General features: G+C 41.3%; 1 protein-coding gene across 2 annotated transcripts in view; it reads left to right on the top strand.

Moving 5' to 3' along the window:
• LYST (lysosomal trafficking regulator) overlaps nucleotides 1-16,989 on the top strand; it is a 73,234-nt gene that overhangs the window by 14,828 nt on the left and 41,417 nt on the right. For both annotated transcript variants that reach the window (XM_070401272.1, XM_070401271.1), the window contains exons 5-15: nucleotides 1,862-2,867; nucleotides 4,560-4,721; nucleotides 5,446-5,602; nucleotides 7,178-7,404; nucleotides 7,908-7,974; nucleotides 9,116-9,225; nucleotides 9,699-10,125; nucleotides 11,378-11,522; nucleotides 13,505-13,678; nucleotides 15,365-15,525; nucleotides 16,454-16,644. In XM_070401272.1, coding sequence (XP_070257373.1) covers nucleotides 1,862-2,867; nucleotides 4,560-4,721; nucleotides 5,446-5,602; nucleotides 7,178-7,404; nucleotides 7,908-7,974; nucleotides 9,116-9,225; nucleotides 9,699-10,125; nucleotides 11,378-11,522; nucleotides 13,505-13,678; nucleotides 15,365-15,525; nucleotides 16,454-16,644 — 2,827 coding nt within the window. The remainder of the gene's footprint in view (nucleotides 1-1,861; nucleotides 2,868-4,559; nucleotides 4,722-5,445; nucleotides 5,603-7,177; nucleotides 7,405-7,907; nucleotides 7,975-9,115; nucleotides 9,226-9,698; nucleotides 10,126-11,377; nucleotides 11,523-13,504; nucleotides 13,679-15,364; nucleotides 15,526-16,453; nucleotides 16,645-16,989) is intronic.

The following is a 16,989-nucleotide window of genomic DNA, read 5'->3' as shown; positions in this document are numbered from 1 at the left end:
GAGGAGAGGATAGAGCCATTGATTTTAATTTCTTGGTAAAAAAAAAAAAGAAAGGAAGTTTTAAATATATTTTTGAGAGAAAATGGACACAACACATATCCAGTAGCAGGGGCAAGGTTAAATTAATAGTTTTATATTTACTTTAGGGAATATTATTAACCATTAAAAATAATGCTTACAAAGATCACTTTGGGACATGAGAAAATATTTATACTATTTTATCAATGAGATATACAAAATTCAAAATATCACCAACTATATAAAATTTGCATGTATATAAAATGATATTTATCGAGGCAGTAGAATTAAGGAGATTATTATTTTTAAATGTCATATTTATATTTATTATCTAAGCAATATATGAAGAAAAATTATAAAGTACAGAAAAGCAAAAAAGAAGAAAATTAAAATTACTTAGAATTTCACCAGTGAGCTTTCCAGATTTTGTGATGATCAAGTCTGGTACTTAAAAAATAGTTTTATAAATAAAACTATTTATAAAATACCTTGCTTCGGGTAGGTAGCCTGGCCTTTCAAATTAATGCATATGCTATTTTAAAAACTTACAATAAAATATAACGCATGTGTCATTATCTTTACAATCATTTTTTAAATTCCTGGCATTCTGACATTGATTCGATGGAACTGACTTGATTTGAAAGTTTGTAACTCATTGGTATATTGGCGGACAACCTGGATCTTCGCTGCGCGGATTTATATTAAAGTTATTGCCAGGGGTCCAGTGATGCAGACCCTGAGTCTCGCCTGGGACAGTTGAGATCTGCAGATCTGGTTGGGCTCTTCCTTAGTGAGCCCCAGGCAGATGAACAAAGAGACACACAGATGTCTGCCTGTTTCAGAGCATCCAGCTGAGTGTGCTGGCGCTTGGGCATCTAGAACTTACATAGAATCTGCTATTTGGGGCAAAGTATTCTTCCCTGAATTGCTTCATTTAACTTGGGACGCATATAATTCATTCTTTCTAAATGTTGAAGCCACATCTACCTATATAATAAAAGGCTAATATGCGAATTGTCCCCTTGACTGGAATCTGATGGGCCTCTTCCCGTCTCCCGCCCCAATTGGGGGTGGGCCGATCGGCTAACCGCCCATGGCCCCTCCCCCTGGCCAGCCTGGCCCAATCAGCCCCGATCGGGGCGTGCTGGCCAGCCCCCACTGGTGCATGAATCCGTGCAGCAGGCCTCTAGTGTATGTACTAGAGGCCCGGTGCAAGGTCCGGTGCACGGATTCGTGCACCAGTGGGGTCCCTCGGCCTGGCCTGCAGGGATCAGGCCAAAACCGGCTCTTTGACATTCCCTGAGGGGTCCCAGATTGCAAGAGAGCTCAAGCCAGGCCTAGGGACCCCTCAGGTGCATGATCAGGGCCAGGGAGGGGCCATGGGAGTGCCCCAGGGCGTGTCTGGCCCATCTTGCCCAGTCCCCATCAGCCGGACCCCAGCAGCAAGCTAACCTACGGATCAGAGTGTCTGCCCCCTGGTGGTCAGTGCACATCATAGCCACTGGTCGAACGGTTGAATGAAAGGTCAGACACTTAGCATATTAGGCTTTTATTATACAGGATATATATTTGGTGTTTGGAGAGGGATGTGAAAATCAGTAAAAAGTAACTTGAGATCCTGGTCACATCTAAGATCTTAAACCACATTATTGATTAATCAAATTTGGTAGTGTTTGTTTAGTGTATGCCACATGCAGCAATGACATTTAAATAGTGTATGTACCAAAAATATTTAATATTAAAACCAGTTTAAGTTTGGTTAAAATAAATAAATAGTATATGTACCTTTTTATAAATGATCTGTTTATCTGTAAACCCTTTTGTATGTTTCTTTCTCTCACAGGGTAATAAGAGATTTGTTTTTAAGTTGTAATGGAGTAAGTCAAATAATTGAATTAAATTACTTAGATGGTATTCGAGGTCATTCCCTAAAAGCATTTGAAACTCTGATAATCAGCCTTGGGGAGCAACAGACAGACTCTTCGATTCCAGGGACTGATGGGCTAGATGGGGAACCAAAGGAGCCGGCATCCTTCCACGCAGGCACCTCTGTCCACAGCCAGCAGGCGTTTTCAGACTCTCCTCAGAGTCTCAGCAAGTTCTACGCCAGCCTCAGAGAAGCCCACCCGAAGAGACGCAAGTCCGCCCCCCACGACGCCCACCTCCACACGATCAACCTCTTCCTCTGCGTGGCGTTCCTGTGTGTCAGCAAAGAGGCCGACTCCGACGGGGAGTCTGCCAACGATTCGGAGGACACCTCCGGCTACGACAGCACGGCCAGCGAGCCCCTGCGCCAGGAGCTGCCCTGCCTGCCTCTGGAGAGCCTGGTCTTGCCACCGCCCGAGCGCATGCACCAGGCGGCCGACATCTGGTCCATGTGTCGCTGGATCTACATGCTGAGCCCAGCTTTCCAGAAGCAGCTCTGCAGGCTGGGCGGGGTCCGGGTGTGCCATAAGCTGATCTTCATGATCATCCAGAGGCTGTTCCGGGGTCCCGACAGGGAGCACGGGAAGAAGGAGGACCAGGAGCCACTGAGAACTGCCCACGCGGAGGACGCTGTGGAGGAGGACTCAGGCTCTTCGGCGGTGAGAAGGGCCCCCACCCCGTCCGGCCCGGGCGGTCCAGAGGGGAGTGCTGGCAGTGTAGGTGCATCAGAGTCACGTGCTGCTTCCACAAACGGGGATCCGATTCCCGCTGCTGGAGCTGCTCCTGAGGAAGCAAAGGGGCCTGCAAGTCGAGCAAGTGAGACCTCACTTCAGAGCATCCGACTGCTGGAAGCCCTTCTGGCCATCTGTCTGCACGGCACCAGAGCTAGTCTGCACCGGGCGGAATTGGAGCCACCCAGCCAGGTAATGACGTGGCTGTTAGGCGATGTGTACTTTCTAAAGTTCTCTGTGCTTAGCACCCCCGTGCCAGGTGCTGGGGAGGACACAGGAGCACAGGACCAGTCCTTGTCCTCAGGAAACTCACAGTTTAAGCTTTGTCACATGCAAAACCCACACGCGACACAATTTCCAGCTAAAAGGCATTAGGTAGGCTGTAAGCAGGAGCTGAGTGACAATGATGTGTTTCAGAGTTCTTTTTTTTTTTTTTTAATATATTTTATTGATTTTTTACAGAGAGGAAGGGAGAGGGATAGAGAGTTAGAAACATCGGTGAGAGAGAAGCATCAATCAGCTGCCTCCTGCACACCCCCTACTGGGGATGTGCCCGCAACCAAGGAACATGCCCTTGACCGGAATCGAACCCGGGACCCTTCAGTCTGCAGGCCGACGTTCTATCCTAGTGAGCCAAACCGGCTAGGGCTGTTTCAGAGTTCTTGCGTGGCCTTGTGCACTGCTCTCCGGTGGGGACAAGCCCTGTGGGCGTCCGGGCTCCAGAGCTTCCCTTGATGAGACAGGGCCTGGACCTTTATTCCGAACCTTCTTTGCCTGGTTCTTCTCGCATATTCTGCTTTCCTCCTGCTAGCACTTCTCAACATAGAAGGAACCCCAGTTTCAGGCCCTGCTCCTAAGGAACCTTCAAACGTGGCAGGTCCCTTCTTCCCTGACTCGCCACACTCACTGTTCCATCCGCCACCTCTCCTGCTGCCTCCATGTTGCTCCTGTCCAAGCGTCCTGATGCTCCCTCGTTGTTCCCAATTACAACCCACACCCCTTAATGTGGCTACAAAGCCCCTCACAGCCTCGCTTCCTCTTCCTTGTTGGGCCTCATTTCCTGCCATCCTTCACCGGGGGCCATAGCCACGCTGAGCTGACCTCTACTGAGACGCCATTCTGTGTCATTGCTCTGTCCTTGCGTGCGTGCTCCTCGACTGCACGTCTTCTCTGTCCGTGTGCCTGCTGCTCCTATGGGTTCTCCATCGTTCGCCTCCTACAACCCTCCTCTGGGCATCTCCCCAGGCCTCCAGGCACCTGCTCTCTTTCTGTTCTCAGAGGACTTTGTTTATGGCTCTAGTGTGGTCGCCATCATAGCTTGTCTGTATGTGTCTGTGCCTCACATGGGATTGAAAACTCCTTAAGGTAGAGTTCCTTTCAAGGACAGGAGTAAAAGGGGAGAGAAAAGGATGAGAGTATAAGTGCTTCTTAGAGTCTCGAGGAATTTATAAAATCTAGAGATGGTTAATCAACCTGAAGTTTCCACTCATCATTTTGTGATATAATTAATTTACGATACATTGAAATTCAAAACCAAATAAGGTAAGTAAAGCATTTAATAAATAAAAATGTTATTAATTGTAACAGTTGATGTTTATGTAAGGGTATTCATATAGTCATTTTACTTTCATATCAACTGCAGATAAATGGACTGGCTATCTATAATAATAAAAGCGTAATATGCTAATTAGACTGGACAGCTGAATGACCTTCTGGACATCCTTCCGGATGACTTCCAGACAAAGCCAGGGCTGCGAGGGCTGAGCCCCTTGCACGAATTTCGTGCATCGGGCCTCTAGTTTATTAATATTAACTTATCTGTCACTTTCATTTTTTTCTTGAAGCACTTTATTCATATTCTTAGTCTCTTTTATTTTATCTTAGAACTTGTCTGTGGAAAATATATTGTCTGAAATGAGGGACCATCTTTCCCGGTCAAAGGTGATTGAGACGGAATTGGCAAAACCTTTATTCGATGCCCTGCTCCGAGTTGCGCTGGGGAATCATGCGGCAGATTTTGAACACAGTGATGCTGTGACTGAGAAGGTACGAGTAACATGCAGTCGTGCTGTCGGGGGGAAGGGGGGGGACAGCAGAAGCAGAAGAGTGTGGGATGGGACTTCATGGGTGAATGTGGTTAGAACATATGGCCTGGAGTTGGTGAGTTCCATGAACAGATGTGTAAAAATAGAAGACATTTTACTAGCATTAAGTTGTAAGAAGTATAATTTCACCTCATTGTGGTTTTTAGTCATTTCCATTATATAACTAGAATGTAATTTGTTAGGCTTAGTTTTCAGTGAAACTGAGATGACCCTAGCTTAATCTGCAAGAGCAGTGGTTCTCAACCTTCTGGCCCTATAAATACAGTTCCTCATGTTGTGACCCAACCATAAAATTATTTTCGTTGCTACTTCATATCTGTAATGTTGCTACTGTTATGAATCGTCATGTAAATATCTGATATGCAGGATGGTCTCAGGCGACCCCTGTGAAAGGGTCGTTCAACCGCCAAAGGGGTCGAGACCCACAGGTTGAGAACCTCTGTGCTAGCGTGACCTCCCACGCATGGTTGAGGTTAGTCAAGTTGTCTGAGAAATTGTGCTGCGTGAATTTCATAACTCACAGTGGTAAGTATCAATTCATAGGATTTTTTTCTTAAAGGAAATACTGAAACTGTTCTTAAAATGACAGCTGCATAATAAATATTATATTCCTAAAGGTGAGCAGATGTTACACTTTTTGCCTTTTAATCACACCAATCTTGCAGAGTCCTCAGTCTGAAGAAGAATTGTCATCCCAACCTGGAGGGTTTTCAGAAGAAGTGGAGGATACTACCGGTTGTGGTTTTAAACTTCTGGTTGAAGAAGAAGGTTATGAAGCAGATAGTGAGAGCAATTCTGAGGATAGTGAAGCCCAGGATGATGGTAAAATATCAGGAAGTACTTGTGATTCGATTTGCAAGTCAGATTATTAATTAGCAAAATGGTTTGTCATAATATTACTTTACAATCGGTGTTGCCTTACAATTAAGAAACGCATTGCATCATCATTCCATTGGGTCTTCACCATGAATTCTGGCACTTGTTTGTGTCTGCGATTGGAAACACCGAGTAGACCTTGTTATCACAGACGTTGACCTAAGAACACAGGGGAGAGCAAGTTCCTGCTTTCACATATATTCCAGTGAAAAAGACAGTAAGTAGCATGAAGAAGGACCTGATGGACCATAGCAGGTTGTTTTGTTTGTTTTTACCGAACATGGAGTGAAAAGAACTAAAAAACAGCCACAAATGGAAGGGATATGTGTGTGTATACGTAGAGGGGTAGGAAAAACAGGTTAATAGATAATAACTAACTAACAATACTAGGATAAACTCTTTCGCATACTTATGACTGTAAACCTACTTTTGCCAACTCCTGTGTACACATATACATATAGCTAACTTGATTTATTAAGCTATTTTTGCTTTTTTCCAGTTTTATTGAGATATGATTGACATATGTCACTATATAAGTTTCGATAAACCACTTGATGGTTTGACTTACATATATTGTGAAATGATTACCACATAGGTTTGGTCAACATCCATCATCTCCTATAGACACGATAACAAGAAAAAAATTTCTCTTTGTGTTGAGAACTCTGAAGATCTACTCTCTTCACAGCTTTCCTACGTGTCACACAGCAGGTTAACCATAGTCACCGTGTCGCACATTACGTCCCCAGTGCTCATTGATCTTCTAACTGGAAGTTTGTACCTTTCACCATCTTCCTCCGTTTCCCTCCCCAACCCCCAAGCACGTGCTTTTGAAAAACGTTGGTTTAATGGTGTTGGTTTTATCAGAGTACAGTCATGATTTTATAATGACAGATTGTTTCCTTTTTGTAAGTTTGCTAACTAGATGTTAATTTAAGGAATTCTGACCTAGCTAGAAATTTATGAAATTCTTATCTGTGTGGACACTGTTTAAGGACACAGCGTCTCTTTTAAGAGCATGTAAGTTAAACTTCCTGGAATGTAATATTTAGTGAGACAGTGTCTGTGTGTTTCTCACTTACGAAGAAGAAAAAGTACAGAATTTCTCCAACCTACAGCCAAGCCTACCATTTTCAGAGATATGGGCAGGCAAAGAAGGAAGTGCCCTGTGATTCAGGTTTTTGGGGTCAGAAAGTTTGGGGTAGTATTTTTTTTTTCAGTATGTCAGGAGAATGTTAAATCTGTATCACATACTTGTCTGTGAAACTTGCTGTTGAGAATATTTGTAGTTCTGTTGAAGATCAAAATTACTTTGAAGGCTACTCATTTATCTTCAAAGTATCCATAAGACGTGATTACTCAGGATATTTGCCGTAATAAAAAGGCACGTTGTAGGAAAAGGTTTTGTGAACATCTTATACATGGCACTTTTGCCACTACAACTTTCAAACGATGAATGAGATTTGAAATACCTAGTCAGTGTTTAGGGAATGAAAATAATCTTTTCTTTTCCCCTTCCAGGGGTAGACGTAAAGCCTGAAGCAGAAGGTATCATTGCATTAAGCAGTCCAAATGACTTACTTGAAAACCTCACTCAGGGAGAAATAATCTATCCTGAGATTTGCATGCTGGAATTAAATTTGCTTTCTACTAGTAAAGCCAAACTTGATGTGCTTGCCCACGTATTTGAGAGTTTTTTGAAAATCATCAGGCAGAAAGAAAAGAATATTTTTCTACTCATTCAACAGGTAAAAGATGTATTTAGTTAAATGAGACCAATACTTATCCCACTCGTGCCCCAAATACTCATTTCCTTATTTATAACCCAACTTGTCTGAAAATTACCTGAGATGATTACTTATCCTTTATGATACCTTGTCCGTGTTTTTTAGCTACAAGTGGTATTCTAAAAATCTTCTATTCCATAGTTCTCTAAAGTAGCATAAGAAATTAATGATGTCATTGGCTAACTAATAATGCCTCCTATTATATTTCTGAGAATGGGTAATATTTTTTAAATTGTATTTAATTTTAATGTTTGGTCATTGTGTTGAAAAATTAGAAAACAAAAGCAGTATAAAAATAAAATGAAAATTGTGTATAATCCTACACATAGCCTTTTTTTTAGTCATTTTAAATATTTATATATGTATATACAGTAGACATTCAAATAATTTATTACATTACAATTGTTTCATGCTTTAATGAGGTAGGCAGTTTAATTTACTATGTTTTGTTTTTTAATCTTCAGGGAACTGTGAAAAATCTTTTAGGAGGGTTCTTGAGTATTTTAACACAGGCTGATTCTGATTTTCAAGGTGCGTTGAAATGTTCCGTTTTGAAACAATAGTTTTGAAACTATTTTGTTGTGATGTGAGAGAGTTGATAACAAGGGCTTCCATTGGCATAGTGCTCTATGGTTTCAAAAGTAGTTTACATGCATCATCTCTTTTGTTCCTCGGACCCACCCCGTGCAGTAGGCATGGCCCAGTCTCAGTGCTTCTGCTGAATGGGCTTCACCACAGCTCTGTCCTCAGGCTTCTCCTCTGGGCTATTTTATCATGTCTCAAATCGAGATGGTATTTAATGTGTAGGACTTTCTTGGGCGGGGGGGGTCGGTTGAGGATCACCTGAGATAATGCCTGTAAATATACTTTGAACACTGTAATGTGTGCTACAAATATTAAAAGTTCTACGAATTTGTGTATAACCGACCATAATTTATGCTAAACCCCATAACGGAATAAAACAAATGTTCAAAGTCATTGTTTGTGATATTTAAGTGTGTTTATAAATCTTCAATATTTCTACTTTTAGTTATCTAATTTTATATTTAGAAAGTGAAAATTATAATTTATACATGTTCAAAATGAGAAGACTACTTTATGGTAGTCACTTAACAAGTACTGTATTAATTTATGCTTTTAAAAATTTAATTAATTTTAAATCTTATCAACTTGGGTGACATTGGTTAATAAAAATTGAATAGGTTTCGGGAGTATAATTCTGTAATACCTCAGCTGTATATTGTATTGTGTGTTCACCACCCAAGCCCAGTCTCCTCTGTCACCATTTATCCCCGCTTTACACTCTTTCACCTCCTCCTACCCTCCTTTCTCTCTGGTACTCACCATACTGTTTTCTCTGTCTATGAGGGTTTTTATGTGTGTGTGTTTTCCTTAATCACATCACCTTTTTATGCTTCTTTAAATAATACCTTTACTTGACTTGGAGCTAACCAATCATTAAGGAAAGTGATTTTCTTGTTTTTTGTCAGTTGGTTAGTTTGTATTTAATCATATTTTATTTCTTCAGCAAATTTTTGGGTTATTAGGTTGTTTATAATCCATTTAAAATGTGACAATAGTATTTTATCTTTTTCAGTGAAATTGTTTATTCGTTTCTTTAATTAGCTGTGCATTTGGCTTTAACTTTTCCCTCTGTCTGTCTTTAACTCAGCGTGCCAGAGAGGACTGGTGGATCTGTTGGTATCTTTGATGAGCTCAAGAACATGTTCAGAAGAGCTAACCCTTCTTTTGAGAATATTTCTGGAGAAATCTCCTTGTACAGTAAATATGCCATAATTTCATTTTTGTCACTGATATTTAATAGAATATTTTAAAACCCATTTGAAAATCACTAAGCCCTCTCTTTTGTTGTGCTAATTATATAGTCAACTCTGTGTTATTATTTGTGAAGTTCCCAATTATTTTATTGCTAGAAGCCCGGTGCACGAAATTCATTCACTCGGGGGTGGGGGTGTCCCACAGCCCAGCCTGTGCCCTCTCACTGTCTGGGAGCCCTCGGGTGACATCCTTAGTGCTGCCACAGGTGGGAGAGGCTCCTGTCCCTGCCGCTGCATCACCTGCTGTGAGCCCGGCTTCTATGGTGCTCTCCCTATGGGAGCGCACTGACCAGCAGTGGGCAGCTCCTGCATTGATATGTGTATGGGTATGTTTGTTCATTCATACCCTGAATTTCAGGATTATTATGTTCCTTGTAACATTATTGTAACGTTTTATTTGTTTTTCTTTTTCTCTAGGAAATTCTTCTCCTGGGTATTCTGAAAATTGTTGAAAGTGATGTTGCTGTGAGCCCTTTACAGTATCTGACCTTCCCTTTCCTACACACTCTGAATTTAAGCAATGGTGTTTCATCACCAAAGTGTCCTGGGATTCTCAGCAGTAAGGCCATGGGCTTGTTGAGAAGAGCACGTGTGTCGTGGAGCAGGAAGGAAGTGGACAGTGACAGCGTCCCCCAGCAGCTGCTGTCCTCCTGGCACGTGGCCCCCGTGCACCTGCCCCTGCTGGGCCAGAACTGCTGGCCGCACCTCTCGGACGGGTTCAGCGTCTCACTGTGGTTCAACGTGGAGTGCGTCCATGAAGCCGAGAGTTGCTCAGAAAACCGAAGGAAGATCAGGAAAAGAAAGAAGTCGTCAAGTTTACGAGATAGTAGTTTTGATGGAGCAGGTATTGCGACTGTGTTATCTGTTATACTCAGCTTTTTCAGGTGGCGATTTTGGTTGACAGTAAGAATATAGCCATGTTCTAACTTGCTCTTAACATGTTATTCTCCTTAAATGCCTTAGCAATGGCAGGTCCTGACTTACCATAGCCGGAGTTGTCAGCCTTAAAAACTCCATTTTCTCCTGTACTTTTCTGTGAGTGTGTGTGTGTGTGTGTGTGTGTGTGTGTGTCCATGTGGGAGGGGAGGGCACACACCACACATACTGCTGCTGCGGAGGTCACCAGCCAACTTCCTGCCTCTTCCCTGGTGCCATTCCTGGATTAGGGCGTCTCCTGATGTTAGCCCATCCCATTCATAAAAGAATCGTGGCTCAGATTGTAGTAGTTTACTGTGGTGACATCACAGTTGGTCAAATCATTCCTGCAATTAGTCTTCAGTTATCATATATTTTATTCTTTTTATATTCTTTATTGATGACATTACTACAGATATCCCCATTTTCCCCACCTTTGTTGGCCTCCACCCAGCCCCTGCCTCTCCCCGCTTTCCGCTGGCCATCACCACACTGTGGTCTGTACCCATGGGCTATGGGTATATGTTCTTTGGCTAATCTTCCACCTTCTTTCATCTACCCTCCCCTCCGACAGCTGTTAGTCTGTTCCATGTATCCAGGCCTCTGTTTCTATTCTGTTGGTCAGTTTATTTTGTTCATTAGATTCTACATATAAGTGAGATCACAGGATATTTGTCTTTCTGTGACTGGCTTACTTCACTTAGCATTAGAAGTCATTAAATGTTTTAAAATATATGATAACTGGCCGAAACCGGTTTGGCTCAGTGGATAGAGTGTCAGCCTACAGACTGAAAGGTCCCAGGTTCGATTCCGGTCAAGGGCATGTACCTGGGTTGTGGGCACATCCCCAGTAGGAGATGTGCAGGAGGCAGCTGATCGATGTTTCTCTCTCATCGATGTTTCTAACTCTCTATCTCTCTCCCTTCCTCTCTGTAAAAAATCAATAAAATATATTTTAAAAAAAATTTAAATATATGATAACTGGAAAAAACAGTTAGTAACTCTTAATGCACTCATTTACTATTTCACTCCTGGTGCTTTTTTGGAGTTAATTAACATCTAAACTTTGGAAATTCTATTGTTTAAAGCAGGCCATTGTGGGTAAATAATTTTTAAATTCACTTTTCCACTCACTTTTTATCAACTGCTTTATTGATCATTCTAACATCTTTCTTTCATAGAGAACGACGGGCCAGAAGGTGCAGAGCACACACATCCTGGTGAGAGACTCCTAGAGGGAGGCTGCATTCACCTGGTTTCATTGGGATCCAAAGCGCTGATGATCCAAGTGTGGGCCGAGCCCCTCACTGGCACCTTCATCTTTCGGTAACGATTACCCCCACTCCCATGCATAGGGCAAGTGTTTAAATAGTTCATGTAAGAGACGTAGTGTAAAATCTGCTAATAAAGATCATCATAGCAAAATAAAAATCTTATTTAAAGAGGAGATACAGTTTAACAGCTTGTAATACCACTTTGTAACAATATGTTCTATCTAAAAATCTATAATTAAACTCTAAAGTAGATTATGTTAATTTTCAGATTTTAGACCAAATCCTTACTGAAGTCCTATCTATGGAAGTATTCTTTCAGATGGCTATGATCCTAGGAGGTTGTTATTATCAGACAGTGGTTTCCATGCAGATCATATATTTAATAGCCATTGTCTAAAAAGCTTAAGATCTCCTTGCTAGCTTGTCCCTTTCCTACCTCCTTTGTTAGCTAGTTTAGATGTGAGGAAGCACAGGACTGAGTTGGAAAGTCTGTAAGGAGGATTCTCTGAAAGGTCGGAGGCCTCTAGGGGAACCTTGCCGAAGGCAGCACACCCTGCCTTGACTTTTCCAAACAAGTCTGAGTCCCCCGGTATTTTACTGGAATCTTTATGTTTAGACTTCAAAACGTCCTTGTTTAAAAGACACTGTAGATGCATGTGTTTTCTCAAGGATACTTGCCCTGCTGATAGAATCTAGAGGTTAATTTTCGTTCAGGCTGTTGCTGCAATAAAAGCCTAAGAAGGCAGGCAAATGGGGCTATCTGGTTCCTTTAGCCAGGCAGTCCCTTAGCCCTCTCTTTCACAGAATGTGTCAGAGTCATCATTCATCCATAGCTCAGGGTCTGCTGGTCAGTCCCGGCATTTAGATACAAATCTTTTGTTTGTATTGAGTATGAATAGTATGTGGCTATTTTTATAAAACTTAAAACTAAGTAAACAATGTTATTTAGGGATATATGCTTTATAAAGGTTACTAGGTATTGTAGATACATATTATATCCTACTTTTCTCAGCAATTCCTCACGTAGGTTAGACCTCCAACACATCCCAGCATTTGGACATTTATGCACAACATGTATTAATTTATGTATGAACCAAATATGATATTATAATTTCTAAATGGGCAATGACTATAAATAGTAAAAAAGTTTTTTTGCAAATTGAATTCTGAAAATTATTGCCTAAATTTTTAACACTAGCAAATGAACCTACTCTATTTTAGTTCATGAGTTGAGGTAATCTATAACAATAAAAGCATAATATGCAAATCGACCAAACGGCTGAACATCAGAACGACTGTCTGGATGACCACCCTATGACACGCACTGGTGCCAGGCCAGCCAAGGCGGGTGCAATGTGATTGGTCGGGGGGCCCCGCCATTGCCCCATGATCGCCCCGCAGAGGGAGGCCCAAGCCACCAGCCGGTGGGGCGATCAATCGGGGATTCTGTGATTGCCCCAAAGAGGGAGGCCCACATTACCCAGCCGGCAGCGCTGAGGCAGGTGGGCAGGGCCTCCCTTTGTGGGGCAATCAATTGTGGGGCTCCTGGACTACAAGAGGGAGCAGGCCGGGCTGAAGGACCACCCCTCTCCCCTGAGCGCACGAATTTTGTGCACAAGGCCTCTAGTAATATAATAAAAGAACTAAGCCGATTATGGTATAAAACAAAGACCTACTGATTTTTTTTTTTTAATATATTTTATTGATTCTTTACAGAGAGGAAGGGAGAGAGATAGAGAGTTAGAAACATCGATGAGAGAGAAACATCGATCAGCTGCCTCCTGCACATCTCCTACTGGGGATGTGCCGCAACCCAAGTACATGCCCTTGACCGGAATCGAACCCGGGACCCTTCAGTCCACAGGCTGACGCTCCATCCACTGAGCCAAACCGGCTTCGGCGAGACCTACTGATTTTTTAATTTAGTTTAAAAATAGAACTGGTTTTTCATCTCACTTAAATATCTACAATTGTAGTTGTACATGAGATCTGAGATTCCATGTTTTCAGCTTGTACCTTTTCTCTCCTCTGCAGCCTGTGTGTGGATTCAAATGATGATGCAAAAGCTATTTTACTAGCTCAGGCGGAATCACTGGAGAATGTTTTCCTCCCAAGAAAATGGCAGCATTTAGTGCTCACCTACTTCCAGCAGCCCCAGGGGAAAAAGAATCTTCATGGGGAAGTCTCCATGTGGGTCTCTGGACAGAGGTATGAGATAGTTTTAGTAAATACTTGTTAACCTCAGTTACAGTTTTAAGGCCAGTCTGTTATAGCTTCTAAAACAACGTATGGAACACTACAGACCCAATTCCCATGTTAGCAGAGGAACCTAGGTCAGAGTCAGATAGTTTCCTGTTTATCACTTCCATTCAAAAGTAATTTCCCATAGAAGTCATTGTTGGAAATTAATATCTGGGTTTAGGGGAGCAATACAGAAATTTGGACATTTAGACATTTATGTGGAATATATATTACATCAAGGCACTATCGTTTTGTCCTTTAAGCCCATATATTATAAAATTAGCCTGGAAGGATTATTTTAATTGACCAATAAGGCTTTAATACCTAAATTAAAATCAGGGATTCAAATGAAATCAGAATGACTAGAGAAAAATATAAGCCCACTTATTTCTGCATTACCTTGAAGGAACTTTTTTGCCATTTGATACAGGTTAATGATTTGATCTGTTCACCGAGCAATGAGTAAGTGACCAAGGACACATATATTATTCTGTTGATTGAAATTTGGGACTGCCTTCATCACTTTCAGAACTAACATAGAATGATTTCTATAAATAGTACATTTTAAGAGGCCATTTTAATAATATAACATTGAAAAACAACTTATTTTCTATTAACTTATATTTGATTAACAGCACACAAATCTGATAGGAAAATATGGTACACAGTAAATACTTAATATTTGTTTGATTCATGTTGCATTGATCATTGTCACACTGCCACTAGGTGTCAGTAGTGTTCCAGTCACAGCCATTTATTTGGTTCCAGAGAGAGGCGGTGATGGAAGTTATCTCTAATGTTATGTTATTTAAACTTCAATTAAAAAAAGAAGGTAGCTCATTTCCTTTATTAAAAAGCATTCCTATAAACAGATACATTCATGTTAAACATGGAACACAAAGCCTTAGGGAAGGTTTTAAAATAAATGTATACCAAAGTATCATTTCTCATTAAGAACTAACCAGATTAGTTTATTCTAAGTCTTTATCTTAGTCACACACTTTGCATTTAGAAGTGACCTTCATTATCTTCATGTCGAGTTTAAAACATTCCTACGATAGGGGTGGAGCCTGGCACCCTAAGTCTCAAATAGGTGATGAAGTCCCCCCAGCAAGGGTCTCGATGAGAAAGCCTTAGTTTTATCTCTTCCTGAAAGGATTCCTGCAAAAACAAGAGACGAATCAAAAGCTCCATGATGACTTAGCATTGAAAACACACACCAGAAAATGCAAAAAAACACTGGCATTTCAGTGGCGAGTCAGGGCAAACCCTGAAGAAGTGGTAACTGTTTTTTCCTGAATCTTTGAAGGCCTCAGAGGAGGACCTGAGACGTTAGGAGCTGTTTACCAAAACGGGAGACGTCTTGGTAAAATTCGGGGGAGGTGGTTGGGTTGTGCGAGTGCAGAAGTCACGTGGCTCAGAAAACTTGCAGCAAAAGTCAGGTCCCTTCCCGTGGCCTGGGGCCCGATCCTCAGGCACCTCCATTCTGCTCCCGTTTCCGGGGCTTGTGGGCAGCCAGCACCTTAGAGACAACAGAGTCAGATGTCTTTCTCCCGTTACCTGTTTGATATTGAACCCAGGGGATTGTTCAGGCATTTCCCTTTATTACTTAGTCCTCACTGAAGTGATTGCTTTAACTTTGTTTTACTGTAGGAAACCTGATGTTACTTTGGATTTTATGCTTCCAAGAAAAACAAGTTTGTCATCAGATAGCAATAAGACATTCTGCATGATCGGCCATAGTTTATCATCCCAAGAGGAGTTTTTGCCGTTGGCTGGAAAATGGCACCTGGGAAATTTGCTCCTCTTCAACGGTACATTTTCCCCTTCAAAGTGTTTCCTAATTTTTCTTTCCATTAACATGTATTAAACTAAGTAAATTATCCTGGATAAAATATTAATCACTCTTCCTTTACTTGTACTTATTAAGTACTGTATTTCCTAGATTTCAAGATGATTTTTAAAATATTTTAACATTTTTATAATCTAAATCTCTATCATAAAAACCCTGTGGTTGTGACGCCGTCACAGCAGAACGACCAAAGACTGGTCGCCAGGAGACTGAGTGTGTGGGTGCTGACAGGGACTTGACGCCGGTGCCGGTGGGCGGCGCCATGCGATTTCACGCACTGGGCTTCTGGTGTTTCTTATAATTGAGATGTGCATTTATTGCAGCGGTACACATCCTATTCACTACCCCCCAAAAAAGAAGCTTATCTTAAATCAACTTTATTTTGTAATCCTAGAAAATACAGTATTGTGACAGGTAAACTTGGAATGGTTGCCTCTTCTATAATTTCAGTATATTCTATAAAAATACCAAAATTTAGGGATAAGAAATATATGATTTAAGAAAATATATCACTAAACCTGACACATAATAGCATTCAGACAGTGTTTATTGAATAGATGGATGGAAGGAATAAAGATATCAAATCATTTCATTTTAAAAAGGAATTTACTTAGGTATACTTTCCATTTATTGAAAAAATAAAACAAAAACCACCCTGTTTTCTAGTTTAAGGAGCAAATAGAAACTTCATTATTTAATTTTATCAAGAGCTAACTTTATATATATTAATTCATCTTCCATCAATTTGGAAATTGAGGCTTTAGTCAATTTTATAAGATATAATAAACAACTAAAAGAATCTGGCATAAAAAATGGTTGTTTTCTTGCTTTTTGTGGAAAATCCTGGTTGGAATGTTTTGAATCAGTACCTGTATCTTTCTGCTGTTCAGGGGCTAAGGTTGGTTCCCAAGAGGCCTTCTACCTCTATGCTTGCGGACCCAGCCACACCTCCATCATGCCGTGTAAACACGGCTCGCCTGCCAGTGACTACTCCAAATACATCAGTAAGGACGTTCTGCAGTGTGACCAAGTCAGAGAGCTTTTTATGACCAAGAAAGATGTGGACATTGGTCTCTTAATTGTAAGTTTTCATTTTATGTTTAACTTTATGGTAACCATACATATGTATGTTTACTGCAGTATGTTGTTGTCTTCTGTTTTTTTATTGTTGTTATTCTCTCACTGTGCCTCCTTATAAATTAAACTTTATCAGAGAAACGTATGCATTAGAAAAAACACAGTGCATTTAGGGCTCAGTACTGTCCGTGATTTCAGGCATCCACTGGGGGGTCCTGGGTATATGCCCAGTGGGTCAGGTAACGGAGCCAGAAGCTGTTCGAAATTCCTCTCTGTGTGGGAGAAATACTGAAAGTTCTATTGGGTTTTAGTTAGGTGGGCTGATGGTCTGGGACTTTATTCTCATATA

The sequence above is a fragment of the Myotis yumanensis genome, unplaced genomic scaffold (assembly GCF_028538775.1).
Source record: "Myotis yumanensis isolate MYYU_CA2020_CCGP unplaced genomic scaffold, mMyoYum1.0.hap1 SCAF_22, whole genome shotgun sequence".
Lineage (NCBI taxonomy): Eukaryota > Metazoa > Chordata > Mammalia > Chiroptera > Vespertilionidae > Myotis > Myotis yumanensis.
Note: the sequence above shows the minus strand (reverse complement) of the source record. Positions and strands in the feature narration are given on the sequence as shown.